Genomic DNA, 16,772 nt, shown 5'->3' with positions numbered 1-16,772 from the left:
AATCTCGTGTCATCTTTTTACGGTGATATATATCTTTTTACGTTCAAAATTTCATTACATAGATTGAATAATATGATTGTAAAATAAAGCCAAAAATAATTATCAACAATTGTTTACATTTAACACAAACAACAATAGCTTATGGAATCCACATAAATTGACGTTCATGGTTTAATAAACTCATAATTGTAATTATGTGTCAAATGTCAATAGAATTAAGCAGCAATATGGTTAATTGTTGAACAAAAAAAAGTATAGAAGAAAGGAAAAAGGTTTAAGCTTAGTGATTAAGATTTTGACGATTAAATTTCGTTTTTGAAAGTTCATGACATAAGAAAGACATGGAATGCATAAGTCTTTTAGAGCCAATGTTTGGCGATATTTTTATGCTATTAATTGTGAATATAAGCAAGTAGAGGGGGGTCGATCAAAAAGATAGTGAATTTAATCTCAATTTTAAGAATCAATTGATTTTTCTTTCACTTTTGTTATTAAAAATCAAAAGTCCCGATTGCTCCACACTTTTCGATGTTTATTTATCTCACATGCACCAATTGAAGCTATTCAAAAATCACGTTCAGAAATTTCTATTAAAAAAATAAAATAACTATATTTAATGTCATCACCAGGTCCTCTGTCAGTTTCAATCACCAACTACTCTATATACAAGAGAGTTGTTCGGATAATAAACATTTCTTATTTTTACGTATAATGAAATATCTTTTTAAAATTATAAAATTAAAAAGTAGATATTAATAAATAATACCAAATCAACACAAGAAAGTTAATTTCGATAGGAAAAAATGAAAATGGAAACAAGCTAGAAAAATGCTGAGAAAGACGGCTAAGAAAAGTCAAAATTGGGTAAGTGTTTGGATAGTCGTAAACGACGACTAAACAAACAAATTCTTCTATTCATTGAAACAAATGCCGTGTCATTTAGGTTCTTTTTGGCCAACTCATTTTTTCTTTTTCTTTCAGGGGTGGCGTATATAAATTGATTCGATTTATTTTTGTTTATTATTAATTTTTTTAATTTTCAATTTTAAAGTTTAATTTTTTTAATTAATAAAAAAAATACTCATACGATCAAACTGAATAAATCAGTAACATTTTTTTTCAATTTAATATTTACATGCCTTTAAGAAATTTTAATTGTGTATTGGTATTGGATTTGCGACAATAATTTTGAGTGGAGAGATATATTGGATGGATTTCAAAGGGAGGTGTATATCTATGAATATCTTCATGTATATTTTGTGTATATTCTCATGTATAGATGTATGATACACATGTGACATACAATGTAAGAATGACATTTTTCTACTTGATTTCAACTTCAAGTCAATTAAAATTACCTCTAAAAAATTTTCGAATTTAATATATTGTATTGCTTAGATATTTTCTCACCAGGAATTGACGGAAAAGTCCTCAAAGGCTTCTTTTTGCAATACAAATAAAAAATAATAATTTAATTGGTTACCTAAATGAATTATTGTGGCTGCCGTTCAGATTCTTGTATCGAATTAATTTGTCCTTTCAAAAATACAAATATATGGTTTTTTAAAAAATATATGAGATATTTATCTTCTAGTTTCAAGCCTTTGATTTATAATGACCACATGACTAATTTGGTGATATTTACTAGGATCAATTTTAATTTTAGCTCTCTATTAAATATTTAATTGAAATAAATAAAATGCCAGTGACAATGATAAAATTGCATGGTGGAGTATGCTTTTTAGTTTACCTTTACGGCTTCTAAAAATTGATGAACATGGAGGAAACCACATTTACAACACTACGATTAATGACATATCTCAAAAAGAAAGTGTAAGTTACAATGCTTATAGTTAAGTTTTTTTTAATATAATTTTTTTATTCTAATAAGATAAGGTAATTTAATTCAATTTAATTTTAAATATTAATCGAATTATCTTTCGAGAACATAAAATGTCATAATGTGCTAAAAAAGAAGAGTAAGATTTTGGCGTTATATGAAGATTTTTGCCGGCAAGTTTTAAACTACATTAAAAAAAATTAGGTCAATATAATCAATACATGTTTAGCTAAGTATATTCATCAACCTTTTAATATATATATATATATACTAGATAATTGAAGGCCCATTCACGGGCCCAATATAATTAATTATCGGGAAAATTGTATAAAATAGTAAACTAATAATCTAAATTAAATAGAATAGTTAGGGTTTGATTTAATTGTGCTCCATAGCAAACATTATCTAAAATTTGCCAGCGTCTCTCTCCCAGGAATCTCGCTCGCCACTTTCCATTCTCGCTCGCCTCTCTCGCTTTATACACAGAAGTGTATAATTTTGTTTCTGTTTTGTATAAAGCGAGAGAAAATTGTATATACAAATGCAAAAATGTATATCTTCGTGTTATACACTTAATTATACAATTTACAAACATTTTACTTCAAAAATTGCAGAGAAAAAGGCCAACGAATTATACAATTGCGAATTATACAATTGCAGTAAAATACAATTTTCTCTAGCTTTATACAACAGAAGTGTATATATTGTGTTTCTGTTTTTGTATAAAGCGAGAAAAACATATATCTTTTTGCTATAAACTTATAATTATGCAATATACATACATTTTAATTCGATTCAACTATATGCAAAGCAAATTATACAACTTCAGCGAAATAGGCTAGCGAATTATACAATTTAGGCCGGCGAATTATACAATTTAGGCCAGCGAATTATACACTTGTATATGTATAGCGAATTATACAGTTTTTATGTTTGCTATGGAGCGCAATTATGCAAAGTTTGCTATATTATACAAATATGAATTTTTTGTTTGCTATATGTGAAAGTTGACCTTAATTATCTGTATAATTTTTATTATTTTTACCTAAATTCACATATTATTTTATTATGATTTCTAAATTTTTCTAGCATTCAAAAAAGTTACAAAAATCCCCAATCAGATACATCTCTCTCTTATGTCAGTTACATCACTATCTCCTCTCGAATACATACATATACTCTCTCGAATACATCTTCATCCCCTCTTGAATACATCTCTATCGTCTCTTGGATACATTTATCTCCTCTCGGGTACATCCATATTCCCTCTCAAATATAACTCTCTCTTCTCGGATTCATTTGTGAGCTATGTGTCTACAAGTTTCCTGAATAAAAACGTATCATAATCAATATATTTGCATGTCTGCTGATAAATCTAATTTTTTGTAATTTGAAAAGGAGTAGAGATATTGTATTAACTCTTAAAACTATGAAAATTTATGTCATTTTAACTTCAATTTATGTGACATATTTTTCTCAGTAGTCAATTTCAAAAGAATGATGTATTAATATATTTAATAACATTTTAATTTTAAAATATACATTTTATTCTTAGTAAGAAGATTTATAGTCATATGAACATCTATGGTTTGTTTTAGATCACGAGTTTTAAAACTATTTTTTTAAAAAAAAAACTTAATTTTAAGTCAAATAAACATTACATAAATCGAAATTGAGTGAGTGCAAACTTTAGTTAAGTTTTTTTTTAAAAAAAAAACTATTTTTTTGTTTGACAAAATTTAAAATGAAAATGCTAAACCTTTTTCACAAGTATGTTTTATAGTTTTTTTTTAATCAATATCTAGTCGATAATAACCAAATTTTTAATATGAATAATGTAACAAAGTAACGTAATTCTGAAATTCAAGTATTGATATTAATTGACAAAATATTTATTTATAAATTGTAAAACATTCATAATCTAATATTTAATATGTGTTTTACTCTCGACGAATGACACTAATTTATCATAATTCAAGATTGTAAGAAGTAGAAATCAAGACTAAAATGTGCAACTCACTATTATATGAAGGTCAATCCGTTGTTTATCTAATGTGAAAATTTCCTAAGTATATGATACATAATTCTATAACAAATTAATTTTTGATTCCATATATTTATACTATTTCAAAATTTATCCTGTTAATTGGTTATGTATTTTCTTAAACTACATCTATATGGTCATTATTTATTAATTCTACATTTATATGGTCACAATACAAACTGATACAAGAATAAGGGTCCACCACACCATTTTGCCATATATATATATATATATATATATATATATATATATATATATAAACTTATGAAGTATTTTATATAGTGATAAGTAATGAAAACACTCTTAAATTCAACGTAAATGATTGGTTTCATCTTCAAACTATTGACAGTCTTAAAACACCCCTTTACTTGACTGACTGAGTTTAATACACCTCCGATCTTGTAACATGAGTGACATACACCTCAAAGTTCGTACCAAAGTTTAGGGCATTTTCAACACTTTTTTCAATTTTTAATAAGAGTTGCATGCTTCTACAAGAGCTTGAAATTTTCTTACTATGTCATGTGGCAGATCGAGAGTGTATTTAAATTTATTTTATCAAATAGAAAAGTATATTTTAGGATGTCAACAATTTAGAATAAAACTAATAATTTCTATCAAATTCAAAAGTGTTGTCAATAATTCTCTCTTGTTTATTTTATATTATATACAGAAAAGGTCCATTTTACCCCCCATATTATATGAAATGATTCATATATACCTTTTAATTATGTTTGGAATCAAAACTACTCTTGTCGTCTATGTTTTGGATCACAAATACCCTTGAACGTTATCGTTGCAATTACAATTAACATGACAGTCCACCCAATCAGTCCAACATGGCCAAACCTCTCAATGATGTTGTTCTTCCTTGTTCATCTCTATCATAAAAAGAAAATCAAATTTAATTCTTCCATTTTTCTTGTCTGAGTTGTTGTTCGTGAAGAAACCTAACCCCAGAACACGAACTAGGTTCGTGTAAGTTGCTTTTAAGTAAAGACAGAGTAAAGACACAAACACTTATTGAATTAAAAACCTTCCTCACTCAAGGAAGGAAAAACCTCGTTTTATTAATTCAACTATAAGATTTTGTGATTACAACTCAATAATCAAAAGTCTTATCTCTACTACTCCCTCGATTGACTCCAATCGATCTCTCCAAAAGGCCAAACCCACCTTTTGTTACAACTCTTACTAACACTCAACCCTACAAAGAGCCAAACCCACCCTTTGTACAATAAACTGTAAACTACAATTAAGAACAAAAACAAGGCAAATAGTTATATACGATAAAACCTTCTTACTCAAGAATGTTTTAAACGTAGTAATCCTATCAACCTTGAAGACTTCAATTTGATGAATAATTCTCCCTTGTTCTCTGCGTGAAGTCGTGAAATTTTCAATCAGCGTCTTCTTCTTCTTATAGAGTTCCTTTTGCCTTCAGTCCTTATCAGATAAGGTAAAGAAGTTATTGTTAAACAAGGATTCCCTTTTAAAGTACAATCCTTAATAATATATTTAAGGTTTTCCTTTTTGTATCAACTTATACCTTTAATATATTATTTTTGGCTTTGACAAATAACTCTATTTTCTTGATTACTTGGCTGACCCATTTTACTCGAGCTTGGCTTCTTTTGCTGCGTACATTTGCTACTGATTATTTGTGCTTCTTGTCTATCATCAAAACATGAATTATCGATTCTATCATATTCTATCAGTTCGGACTTTGAAATTTTGATTTTAAAATGTATTGAGATTTGTTTGAGGTTGTGATTATTATTTGGATTTTTGGGTCACAAATTCACAAAAACAATTTTAATTAGATTTTCAAGGTTTTAAGAACTCTTTCATATATTTTTTAGCAATTTCAACTATAAGAGATTTCAATCTTCAAACTAAGAAATCAACAGTTAAATATCAAATTCCATCTTCAATTGCAATATCCAAGCAATTTTTAATAACATTCAATTAAATATTTTATTTTAAAATTTTGCATTTCAAAAACCCAACAAAAACTAGAAATTTCTCACTAACAAAAACAATGACTTCAAAAGTTCTTTTTACATCTTTAAACTTAGAGAATTAATTTTCTAGCCTTAGATTCGATTACATCAAAATCCAAATAGTGAACTCGATCATTCAACACACAATTACTATTTCAAATGAACTTCAACGCACTTTGAAAACGAGATTTCAAAATCCAAGTTATATCTCATACATAAACAATGAAAGAACTATTTTTGATAATTTTTTTTAAAAAATTGTGATAGAGATGAACAAGGAAGAACAACATAATTGAGAGGAAGATATTTTTGTCATGCTAGATTGTTTAGGTGAACAATAATATTAGCACATATGACAAAGATAACGTCTTAAAAATATTTGTGATTCAAAATATAAACGACAAGTATGATTTCACTCCCAAACATAAATAAAAATATATATAACTATTTTTAATAGTTTAAGAGTAATTTTAACTCTCCCTTATTACTTTATTATTGAAGTGATTGGAATTTGGAGTAGGTTATAATTAAGAAACCAAATGAAAGAAAATTATTGAGAATGCTATTGGGCCCGTGCATCACACTCCTAAAACTATCAACATCTTATTTTTTTTTTTTTTTATAAAAATAAAGCTCATTTTATATAAAAAGAATATTACTTTTATTTGCAATAACCAATACCAATCACACTCCTAAAACTATTAATTTTTTTTTTAATAAAACATAAAAGCTCAATTTATAAAACTTTTATTTTGCAAAGAATAAACAAAGACTATACAATGCTAGTTTTTTACAAAGAAAAAAATAATTATTAAAACTTGCCACATACTTCTGGAAACAAAAAGAAGATTCATACTTAATTAAAATTATTTCATTAGCTTCAAAGTTAAAAGAAAAATAGGAGAATTAAAGGAGTTGCTCGAATAATAAATTTTTTTCATTTTTAATAATAAAATTGTAAATCTATTTAGTAAAGCCTCGGATAATAAATTTCTTTTATTTTTAACAATAAATCGTGAGTCTATTCCGAAGAGACAAAGAAAAAAAAACAAAACAAAAAACTAATTGAAAGCTAGTATTTTTTTTTTTTTGGTTTGAGAAGGTGCACATTAGCTTACTTGACAATCGAAAAAAAGAAAAGGAAAAAAATTATAAATTAGACCTTCCTTCTTTTTCCAGAAATTTAAATTCCATAGGAGATTCCCCCAAATTAGTCGAATTCATCAATGGAGGAATTGAAACCCTAGGCTGCAATTTATGAGAGAGCGTTGTTATCTGAGGAAGAAGAAAGTGTTTTTTCGCATAGTAGGAAAAAGTATAAATTTCTAATGCATGTAGCAGTGGATCTGAATTCCTACTTGCAATTTGTATTGACGGCCATAGCCGTCATAGTAACACTGGTTTACCTTGTTAAGAGCACCGCTTCTAAGTACTTTGTCGTTGACGACGACTCTAATTTTGAGTCTTCTGCTTCGCCGACGGCCGGTTTTGTTGATCGCAGAATGGACCCGGCAACGCCGGAAGGTTGCGCCGTATGCAGTAATGTCACCAAAAAACAATGCTCTCGTTGCAAGATGGTTAAGTACTGGTATGATTATTCCTAAACACAAATACAATGTGGTGATAATATCTATACAATTATTAATTTCTCTCACTTTTTTTTTTTACTTTTTCTGTTAATACTAGTGGTATTGGTGTTGACGGCAGCTGTATATATACACACACTTAGCTTCAATCCCTCATTTGGAACAAGAAAACAGTTCTTCACTAATTTAAAACCTATATTGGTTGTTGGTACAAAAACTTGCAACACTTGATTTGTGGATTAAGCTCTGCATTGCTGATATATTGTGTTTATGTGGGGAAGAATATGGAATAAGAATATATATATTAACTACTAGACTGTTAGTCCCTGCATAGCAATTCAAGTATTATTAGTTACCATATGAAAATCTGTACATTATTATTAATCTCATAATAACAGTACTTGAACCACATACGTTCTATCGTGCACACTCCACAGCGGTCAATCTTTTGCGAGTCTGCAATTTGGTTGGTTATAAATGCACGATTATACTTTTCTGCTTTTTCTCCTATATTGTTATATAGATCCCTAATTATATAAAATAACTTCTCGGCATTGTTGTCAAAAGCTCGGTTGAGGCGTGCTCAAGCCCTCAAGTTAGATGCAAAGTAGGATGTACGTGTTTGCCTCAAAAGAGAGTGCACTAAACTATAAGTAATTCACCTACACTTAGTTTTTTCGTTATTTTTTTGTCTATATAATTGTTATTTGGGTTTATAGTTACTATTTTTGAACTACATCTAGGTATTCATAATTTCTTCACTAGAGCGATGCTTTATTTGTGCTATGCACTTATTGCCTCAACAAGCCTAATTGTTTTTTCCCTCTCTTTTCACCTTTGACAGCACAATTTCCTGTGGCCACATATACGATCTATGATTGCATCTCTCTCTCTCTCTTTATGTATATATACACACACAGGGATCTATAGCCCAGACAATAGGTTTTTTGTATGTTTACACAATCTACAACAATATCAATATCTTTACGAAGATTTTAATTTTGGATTCCATAAAATACCTTTCTCTCTATGGCGACAACAGTGACCAGTTATTGTGTCTAATTTTATAACTGACAATCTAGCATCATCTGATATACTACTATTTATACTAAATTGTAATATAGAGCCCCTTGACAAAGTAACTTGACTTCTATCAATTAGTGTCCACAATGGTTACTTCTGTTTTCTTTTTAACAGGATCTTCTATTTTACGGTATAAACACAATATGTGACGATATATTGGTAAAGATTTTTCTCTAACGGCAGGATTTGAATATATCCAAAGTATAAACAATTGTGACCTTGATCAGTGCGGTCGATTTTTTTATGACAGTTCAATTTTGTATAGTACAAGGAAATTTTTCCGTTTTCCTTTTTGTGATTTTACGTAACTTGTGCTCTTCACTTCAAAAAAACGTGTATTGTACTAGTCGCTTAAAGTCCATTTGACCTTGTTGTTTTGCACGTTTCACTTCTAAAACACTCCTCAGGGGTGACCATACTTTTGTTTCCTTTTCCTTATATAGTCAGGACTCTGGAGTGCCGTGTTGGTTAACTAATGATTGGTTCTACTCTCTCTCTCTCTCTTTCTTCCTCTCATAGCTCTGAAGCTTGCCAGAGATCTCATTGGAACTCAGGGCACAAATTTAAATGCAAGGATTTACAGTTATCTGGGAAAGGCAGTTCTTTGCATGGGAGGAAATCTTCTGCTGTTTCACTCTCTCATGCTAGTGGAACCTCTAAGGTTCTAGACCATTCGAAGAAGGTATTCTCCGTCTTAGTTAATTACACAACTATGCATTTATGTCACAGCACCTGACCAAAGTTTGGTTAAATCGTTTAGGTTCTTTTCCCATATGAGGAATTCTTGGAACTCTTTAACTGGGATAGCCCAGGTTTTCCACCTTGTGGGCTCCTTAATTGTGGAAACAGGTATTCCCTCAGTTACACTCCAGCCACCAAGAATTGTTTAATATGCCATCTGTCTTTTGTATCTGTATTTTAAATGTATTTTTGGTTCTTGTGCAGTTGCTTCGCTAATGTGGTTCTGCAATGTCTGACATATACCAAGCCACTTGTTGCCTACTTGTTGGAAAAAGGCCATCTGAGAGAATGTAATCCATTTAGAAAGTATACAAGCTACTGCCTTTTTTTTGAAGTAATTGGAATAGCTCTTTATGTTATGCACTTTTTCCCTCTCTTCCCTCAGGTAGGCGGAATGGTTGGTGCTTCCTTTGTGAATTTCAACACCATGTAGAACGGGCTAGTCGGAGTCAGCAGCCCTTCTCACCAATCAACATACTTTCACGGTTGCCTAATATTGGTGGTAATCTCGGGTATGGTAAGCAGGAGGATGCGCATGAATTTATGAGGTATGTTTCTTTTCAGAAAATAAATTTGTTGAGTATCTTATAGGAAGTCTGATATGTATTTTCTGCTATAGTGTTTAATCAGCCGTGTTTAATGTCCAGAAGCTATGGTACATAAAATAATGAAAAATTTGTTCTTTTGTAGGTTTGCTATTGACATGATGCAGTCTGTGTGTCTTGATGAATTTGGTGGAGAGAAGGCTGTTCCTCCTAACACACAGGAGACAACACTTATTCAGCACATATTTGGTGGTCACCTGCAATCTCAGGTAATTTTAATTTATGATAAGAGAAGACATAAGCATGTCACTATCCAAAGTATCATAATAGGACTTGACACTTCCTATATACTTTAAATATTGCATCATGAAAATATTTTGCTAGTAACCAAATTACCCACCTAAACTTGGCCCCGTTTATTCAGTGCACACCTTAACTATTTGTAGTCTTGATTACCCCATTTAGATTTGGTTATTTAATAGCCCTTAGCCTTGACGATCTCATCCCATGGAAGTGATATACAGATGTTGCTACGTTGCACTTCTCATTAAAATAAAATATATCTTTAACCTTTTTTTTATTTCATTAATTGTTCAGTATAAATTGGTAAAAGAAATTAGTTGGAATTCTATTGTAGACTGGAGTTTTTATTTGGCTAAAAATATTGGAGTTTGATCAAACTTCGATTTGGGCATTTGGCCCGAAAAAGAAGAATTGCATAGTTGAAACAAATAGTCATTGCATTGAGAAGTACATAGTTGGAATTATTTATTCTGGCTCGAACTTTTTATTTGGCTAAAAATAATGGAGCTCTAGCCAATACAGATTTGTGTCAAACAGAAAAAAAGGAATTGTTTGGAATAAATAGCCACTGCATCTAAACCAAATAGATAAAGAAATACACATTTGGAACCTATTATTTTGGCTAAACCTTTCTTATTTGGCTAAAATAATGGAATGCTAGCCAAGTCCAGTGTAATTGGGACTACAAATAATTTAGGCATCCACCGAATAAATGGTGTCAAGTTTAAGGGGATAATTAGGTATTCTGCCAAGTATTTTGTGTTTTTTGATATTTCAAGCTGCATATGTGTTTTCGCTCTTACATTATTCTGATCTCTTCCCTTTCCTTCTCTTCCTAAATGAGTTATTTCTGTTTTTAGGTCATATGTACAGAATGCAGTAATGTCTCAAATCAGATTGAAAATATGATGGATCTGACAGTAGAGATTCATGGGGATGCTGAATCTTTGGAGGAGTGCTTAGATCAATTCACTGCTAGAGAATGGCTTGATGGCGATAACTTGTATAAATGTGATGGGTGAGGTTTCCCATGCCAGTGATTAATTACATCCTTTTTACAGTCTGGAGTGCCATTTTGGTGTTCTTTGAGCAATGATGTATAGTTTTATGTTTACCTTACAATGCTGATTGATTCCATTCTCAGATTTTTGTGTTCATCTGTATCTAATAGCATGGTGGATTAATACAGACATTAAAACCGAAATATTCCTACTTGAACAAGAAGTTCTATAGTTTACAACTCTTCTTTGTATAGTAATTTGACCTATTGCTCCGCAACCCCCCATCAGTTTACTAAAAAGATCAAAATAAAAAGGTTCGAACTACCTACTCATTATCCAGAGGTGAATCATAGAACACCTAAGGCTGTGGTATCTTATGGACCTAACATAGGTCACATACCTCATGATATAAGATTGAAAGATCCAAACCTTCTTCTTCGGAGCGGAAAGGGAGGTGGCCAAAACATATAAAGATCAGCTTAGTCGCTCAGAGGGACATATCTATCCTGATAGAGGATAGTCTAGGCCGATTCATAGATAAATCTCTCGCCATATAGATAGGTATCTCCGTGGATAGAGATAAAGATAGGGATCCATCTAGATCTTGATTCACATATGTCACTCTTCTGTCCTATTTCTTTGGCTTAGTTATTATTTGGAGAGTTTTTGAGGATAATTGTCACATACATCATAAAAAGATATTTCAAAAATTGTGGTTGGACAGTAACTTTAATGTTAGTTTTCCAATTTATCCTATGCATTAATTCTATTGGGTGGCATGCTTAATTTTATCATGTGTGAGTTATTTAAAGCTCACTAGTTAAATTGCTGATGGTTGACAACCAATCAAGGCACAGTTGATTGATACTGCTACCTAATCGTTAATCAACAAATGCGGTTAAACTTGCAGATGCAATGACTATGTCAAAGCATGGAAGCGCCTTATGGTCAGGAGGGCACCAAATATCTTAACAATTGCCTTGAAAAGGTTTCAGGTTGGTTTCATTTTGCTATTTATTGTGCTTCAATCATCTATGGTTAAGTGAACTATAAACTATAGCCCTTAAACAAGTTTTTCTTTTCCAAACATGTAAATGAAAGATCCTTGATCTTTTTATAGGACCTATCCTTCTTTAGTTAGTGGTCAATGACCTATATCTCTATTCTCTCCAGTGAAAAAAGTGAGTCATACTAGTCCTGCACTTGAGAGTATTAGAAGAAAGTTTCATTTCCAATTTTCATCTCTCCAGCAAGTCATCCCCACATCAAGGTGGTCCTCTTCCCCGGTGGGATTCTTTTGGCCATATTCCAATAACAGATGTAAATACTACAAATAGTGGACTGCATTTTTAACTTTTCATTTAAGACAAATAGCCAACCACATGGCAACTATGTAATATTAGTTCAAAAGAGTTGAACCGTTTAAGGAATCCATTCAATCCTTCAAGTGAAAGATAGAAAAAAAAGTGTGAACAACAACCAGCAACAACCAGATTCTGAATTGATGAGTTGACCAAGAGTTGATGACAATCGAATGCATGCTAATCAACTAGTAGCTATCACCTAGATGATCTTTTTCTTCCATTGTGCCCTATCTTTAGCTCAGTTTGTATGAATACCAAGCATATCCTAGCTTGTAAAGCAAAAGGATAATTTGATCCCTAAGTGTAGCGTTTCTAATTGTTGTTATTATATCTCTTTTAGAACTGTGAAATAGAATTTGCTTTTTTATGTGGGATGAGTGAATTGCAATAAATCAGGGATGTTCTCTCTCTTTCAACATTCCTCACCCCTAAGTTCTATTCTATTCTTGGGTGATTTACAATAACTGAGGGACTGTCTTTCTTGCTATTAACATTCCTCATCCCTAATACCGTTTTATTCTTGGGTAAATTACAATAACTATGGACCATCTTTCTCTCTATTAACATTCTTCTCCCCCTAAATTCCATTTTATTCTTGGAAGCAACTCTGTGTGTTTGTGCTCCAAAATCTGCTAGTTTTGTTTATTTATGTCCAATATCTCTATGCAGAGTGGTAGGTTTGGCAAATTAAATAAGAGAGTGACTTTCCCTGAAACACTAGATCTCCATCCGTACATGAGCGAAACAGGAGATGGCAATGATATTTACAAGCTATATGCAGTTATTGTTCATGTGGATATGTTGAATGCGTCATTTTTCGGCCATTACATATGCTATATCAAGGATTTTCGTGGAAGTTGGCACCGGATCGATGACTGCAAGGTAGAAACATCTCATTTTCTCTACACCCTCTTGTTTATTGTTGTATGTCGTCCCAATGCACAAAATACATTGGTTGATTGCTGAATGTGGCATGTTGGACTTCCATTTATATTCTTTTGTGCTGATAATCTACACTACATCTCTGAAGCTTTAAAATTTAATAAGCTGCTATATGCGGTGAAATGCTACATTTGCCTCAATAGATCTGTTTGAATAATAAAAATATTACTCCCTCCGTTTAAAAAAGAATGACCTAGTTTGACTTGGAACGGAGTTAAGAAAAGAAAGAAGACCAATTAATCTTGTGGTTCTAAATTAAAGTTATGTCAAATGTACCAAAATGCCCTTTAATCTTGTGGTCTTAAACATGCCACATGGAAAGTTAAAACTGAAGTGTTGCCAATAAAGGAAAGGGGTCATTCTTTTTGTAACAGACAAAAAAGGAAATAGGGTCATTCTTTTTTAAACGGGGGAGTAGCTTGAAGAGGTATATTGGCTACCAGCTAGTTGTGTTCTCTCATATCTTAGTTGTCTTATTTGTTGGCTCCTTCATTTACCTTTATGTACATGTGTCAGATGGGTGACATGCTTATGGTATTTTGTGCATGCACTAAAAGTTATTAGAAACTGCCCTCTCATATCATATACGTGCCCATTCCCAAGATAATGTACTGTAAGTAAAAAATGAAGCTTTAGGAAACTTACCTTCTTTAGATTTTGTGTTTAGAGATTTAAAGTTGTTTAGTAGATGTATCTAATCTGAGAAATATACTGTTTCTATTCTTTTGATTGGAATGTACTCCATGTTTTTAGCTACTACAAACTTGCCTGGGTATATATGTATACACAAACAAAAAGTATAAGCAACAGATGGTATTGGCACCTCCCGTTGTTGTGCCACCTTTCAGAAATTGTCCCTGTCATGTAGTATGTGAGGATGTGACTCCATTTTCTCTATTTAGCTATTGAATCTCATGTTGCTTGAGTGCAACAAATAGTTAAGTGGAATTGTGTTAATATCTTTTTACTTTTGGTGTAAAGTACGTAGTCTTGTTCCCTTCTGCAATATGTTCTGTGTGCCTTTTGATGGTCTTTAGCACCCCTCAATGCTGTGTTATACAACAGTACCAATTTCAAAATAAATAAATAATGTGAAAGTGCATGAGCCTTGATAAAGGTCATCATTTGATATTCTACCTCAAGCAGCATAATCTCAGTATAATGTGATATTCCTTCGTATAGACAATTATTTTTCCTTTTCATACTTCTTCAGTTATCACTTCAAATACTCACGTGCGACTTATTTTTCAAATTTTACTAGGTGGTTAAGGTTGATTTGGATGAAGTGCTTTCTCAAGGAGCATACATGCTCTTATATAGCAGGTAACTTGCTTTGACCATGATCTGATTGATCAGTCATCTGTACATATATCACGTCTATTTAACATGTTGTATTGCCTTTGTAAGCAAATGATCTTGATTCGCGTTTGCTTTCGACAGGATCTACCCTCGGCGAACATCCTTATTTCCTCTTGGACCTTTACAGAAAGAAGACCAGGATACAATTAAAGTGGAAAACAAACCGGGTTCCACAGACCAACATGTTGAATGTCTCAGTGAAACAGGGTCTCCAGCTACAGTTGTTGATTCTTTTTCACCGCCAACTCTTAATGGTTCAGAATCTAAGATAATTGGTGCCAAAGAGGAGCTATTCTCCTTGACCAACCCCGAGGACAGAATGGAGGTAGATTTTGTGGCAAGTTCTTATGTCCAGCAGGAGCTGCAGGATGTTAAACCATACATTAGAGCTGTAGGAACTTCTTTCCCTAGAGTGGTATCCAGTAGTTCCTTTGGGGTTAGTTCTTTGGCTGAAGCTGACATTCAAGAATGTGAAACAATATCCCCTGTTTCTGACAGTAAAGATGGTACTGAACCATGTCAAAGAACCACAAATGACTGTCTTTTGAATTCTTCTTTTAAGGAGGATTCTGTAGCCACATATGGTGAAATTCTGGATGCTTCATCTTCTGCGTCAAAATTTGGGGACATCTCAGACAATGAGAAGTTGAAAAATTCTTCTGAAATGCCAAACATAGCTAACCAGAAAGAAAAAAATTCATCTCATGGAATCCGCAATGTGGTCTTGAAATCAGATGGAGGGAGTATCTCTGGAGCAAAATCGAAGCCACTGTTTTCCCCTGGCTTTCTTGGGAAACGTCCATTGAACCTATGTGCCAAGAAAGATGTCTCATGGCAAGTTTGCAATAGCACACTTAATGGTCTGACAAATTCCTGTACGATGCCTGAATTGTCTCATGAAATCCACATCGATAAGGATGACCAAGATGCTAATGTGGAAATAAAAAATTCTGAGTCTAATGTGTCAATTGAACAAGCTGCAGTTTCTCTTAATGAGACCAACCATTTGTAAATCTGGGGAATCAAGTCACCTTGAGAATGGAGATTCTGCTATCCCTGTTGAATGTCTTCAATCAGCTATCAGCAATAGCTAGTGCCTGGGCTTAGAAATCCTATGGATGAGCTGAAATAGAACCTCGGAAGTGTCAAGGAAGAAGTTTGGATAGCGACTACAAGAATTCAGAGAGGATAACTTGTGTCAAAATTATATATTATGATTGTTTTCCCATTTAACCCCTTTTTAAGTTTTCTAGAGATCTAATTCTTTACCAAGGGGGCATTGCATAGCTTTCTCTTTCAACATTGTCAGAGAGCTTCTTCAGATGTTGACAATAAACTGGAAAAAATCATGATATCTCCTCGTCACAATAGAACAAGCTTGCAATTTTTTTCCAGGATTTCAATATTTGAAGGAATCTTGGATAAACTTGTGTCCTTTTGGCTGGGTTCATCTATCGAGAAGGAATTGTCCACAATACATTTGTGGCATGGATAGAAGTGCCATAATTTTGAGAAGTTCCATTAATCGGATGCTGTTATTGGTGCCTAAGCATCTGTTGTAAATGCTAATTCTTTTGTTCTTAACGTTGTTCTACACTGGGTGCTGTAGTTTAGAATGATAATTCTTGTTTACTTCTCATTAAGCAGCAAAGTTTAGAAGATTGCGAGGTGGGATGTGGTTAAGGGGATGGAAGTGGAGTATACAGCTAGTTGTAAGTCGTTTGGCAGGTCTGCCATCTTTCACACGTTTTAGGTTCGACTTTCACTGAACTTACTCATATAGTCATTTGTTCTCCAAGATTGAGAAAACACTGTTTGAATCATTTATACTGGTCCATTTGGTTATTGAATGTATCTTTTCTATCTCAGCTTAAGTTTTGCATGGTGATGAGGAGAGGCCTCGTGTGTGTTTTCCTTTCTTTTTCCTGTGTTGGGTTGCATTGGGTTCAGGGAGTTTCCTG

General features: G+C 32.3%; 1 protein-coding gene across 1 annotated transcript; it reads left to right on the top strand.

Annotated features, from left to right (window-relative positions):
• The first annotated feature begins 6,782 nt into the window (after positions 1-6,782).
• LOC101247350 (ubiquitin carboxyl-terminal hydrolase 18) lies at positions 6,783-16,679 on the top strand. The gene is made up of 11 exons (XM_004245255.5): positions 6,783-7,475; positions 9,076-9,238; positions 9,317-9,405; positions 9,502-9,587; positions 9,683-9,845; positions 9,988-10,111; positions 11,006-11,163; positions 12,057-12,141; positions 13,180-13,392; positions 14,714-14,775; positions 14,893-16,679. The coding sequence occupies exons 1-11, from the start codon at positions 7,216-7,218 to the stop codon at positions 15,821-15,823; spliced, it is 2,334 nt and encodes a 777-aa protein (XP_004245303.1). The 5' UTR covers positions 6,783-7,215; the 3' UTR covers positions 15,824-16,679.
• Positions 16,680-16,772: the final 93 nt, after the last annotated feature.

The sequence above is a fragment of the Solanum lycopersicum genome, chromosome 8 (assembly GCF_036512215.1).
Source record: "Solanum lycopersicum chromosome 8, SLM_r2.1".
Lineage (NCBI taxonomy): Eukaryota > Viridiplantae > Streptophyta > Magnoliopsida > Solanales > Solanaceae > Solanum > Solanum lycopersicum.
This window is presented reverse-complemented; position numbering and strand designations above follow the sequence as displayed.

What these genes read in the sequence shown, in the direction of transcription:
- LOC101247350 (XM_004245255.5), top strand. Translation starts at nt 7,216, where the DNA reads ATGCATGTAGCAGTGGATCTGAATTCCTACTTGCAATTTGTATTGACG. An exon ending in TTCTAGACCATTCGAAGAAG is followed by an intron (nt 9,239 to 9,316) that starts GTATTCTCCGTC and finishes TAAATCGTTTAG; the next exon opens with GTTCTTTTCCCATATGAGGA. An exon ending in TACATGCTCTTATATAGCAG is followed by an intron (nt 14,776 to 14,892) that starts GTAACTTGCTTT and finishes TGCTTTCGACAG; the next exon opens with GATCTACCCTCGGCGAACAT.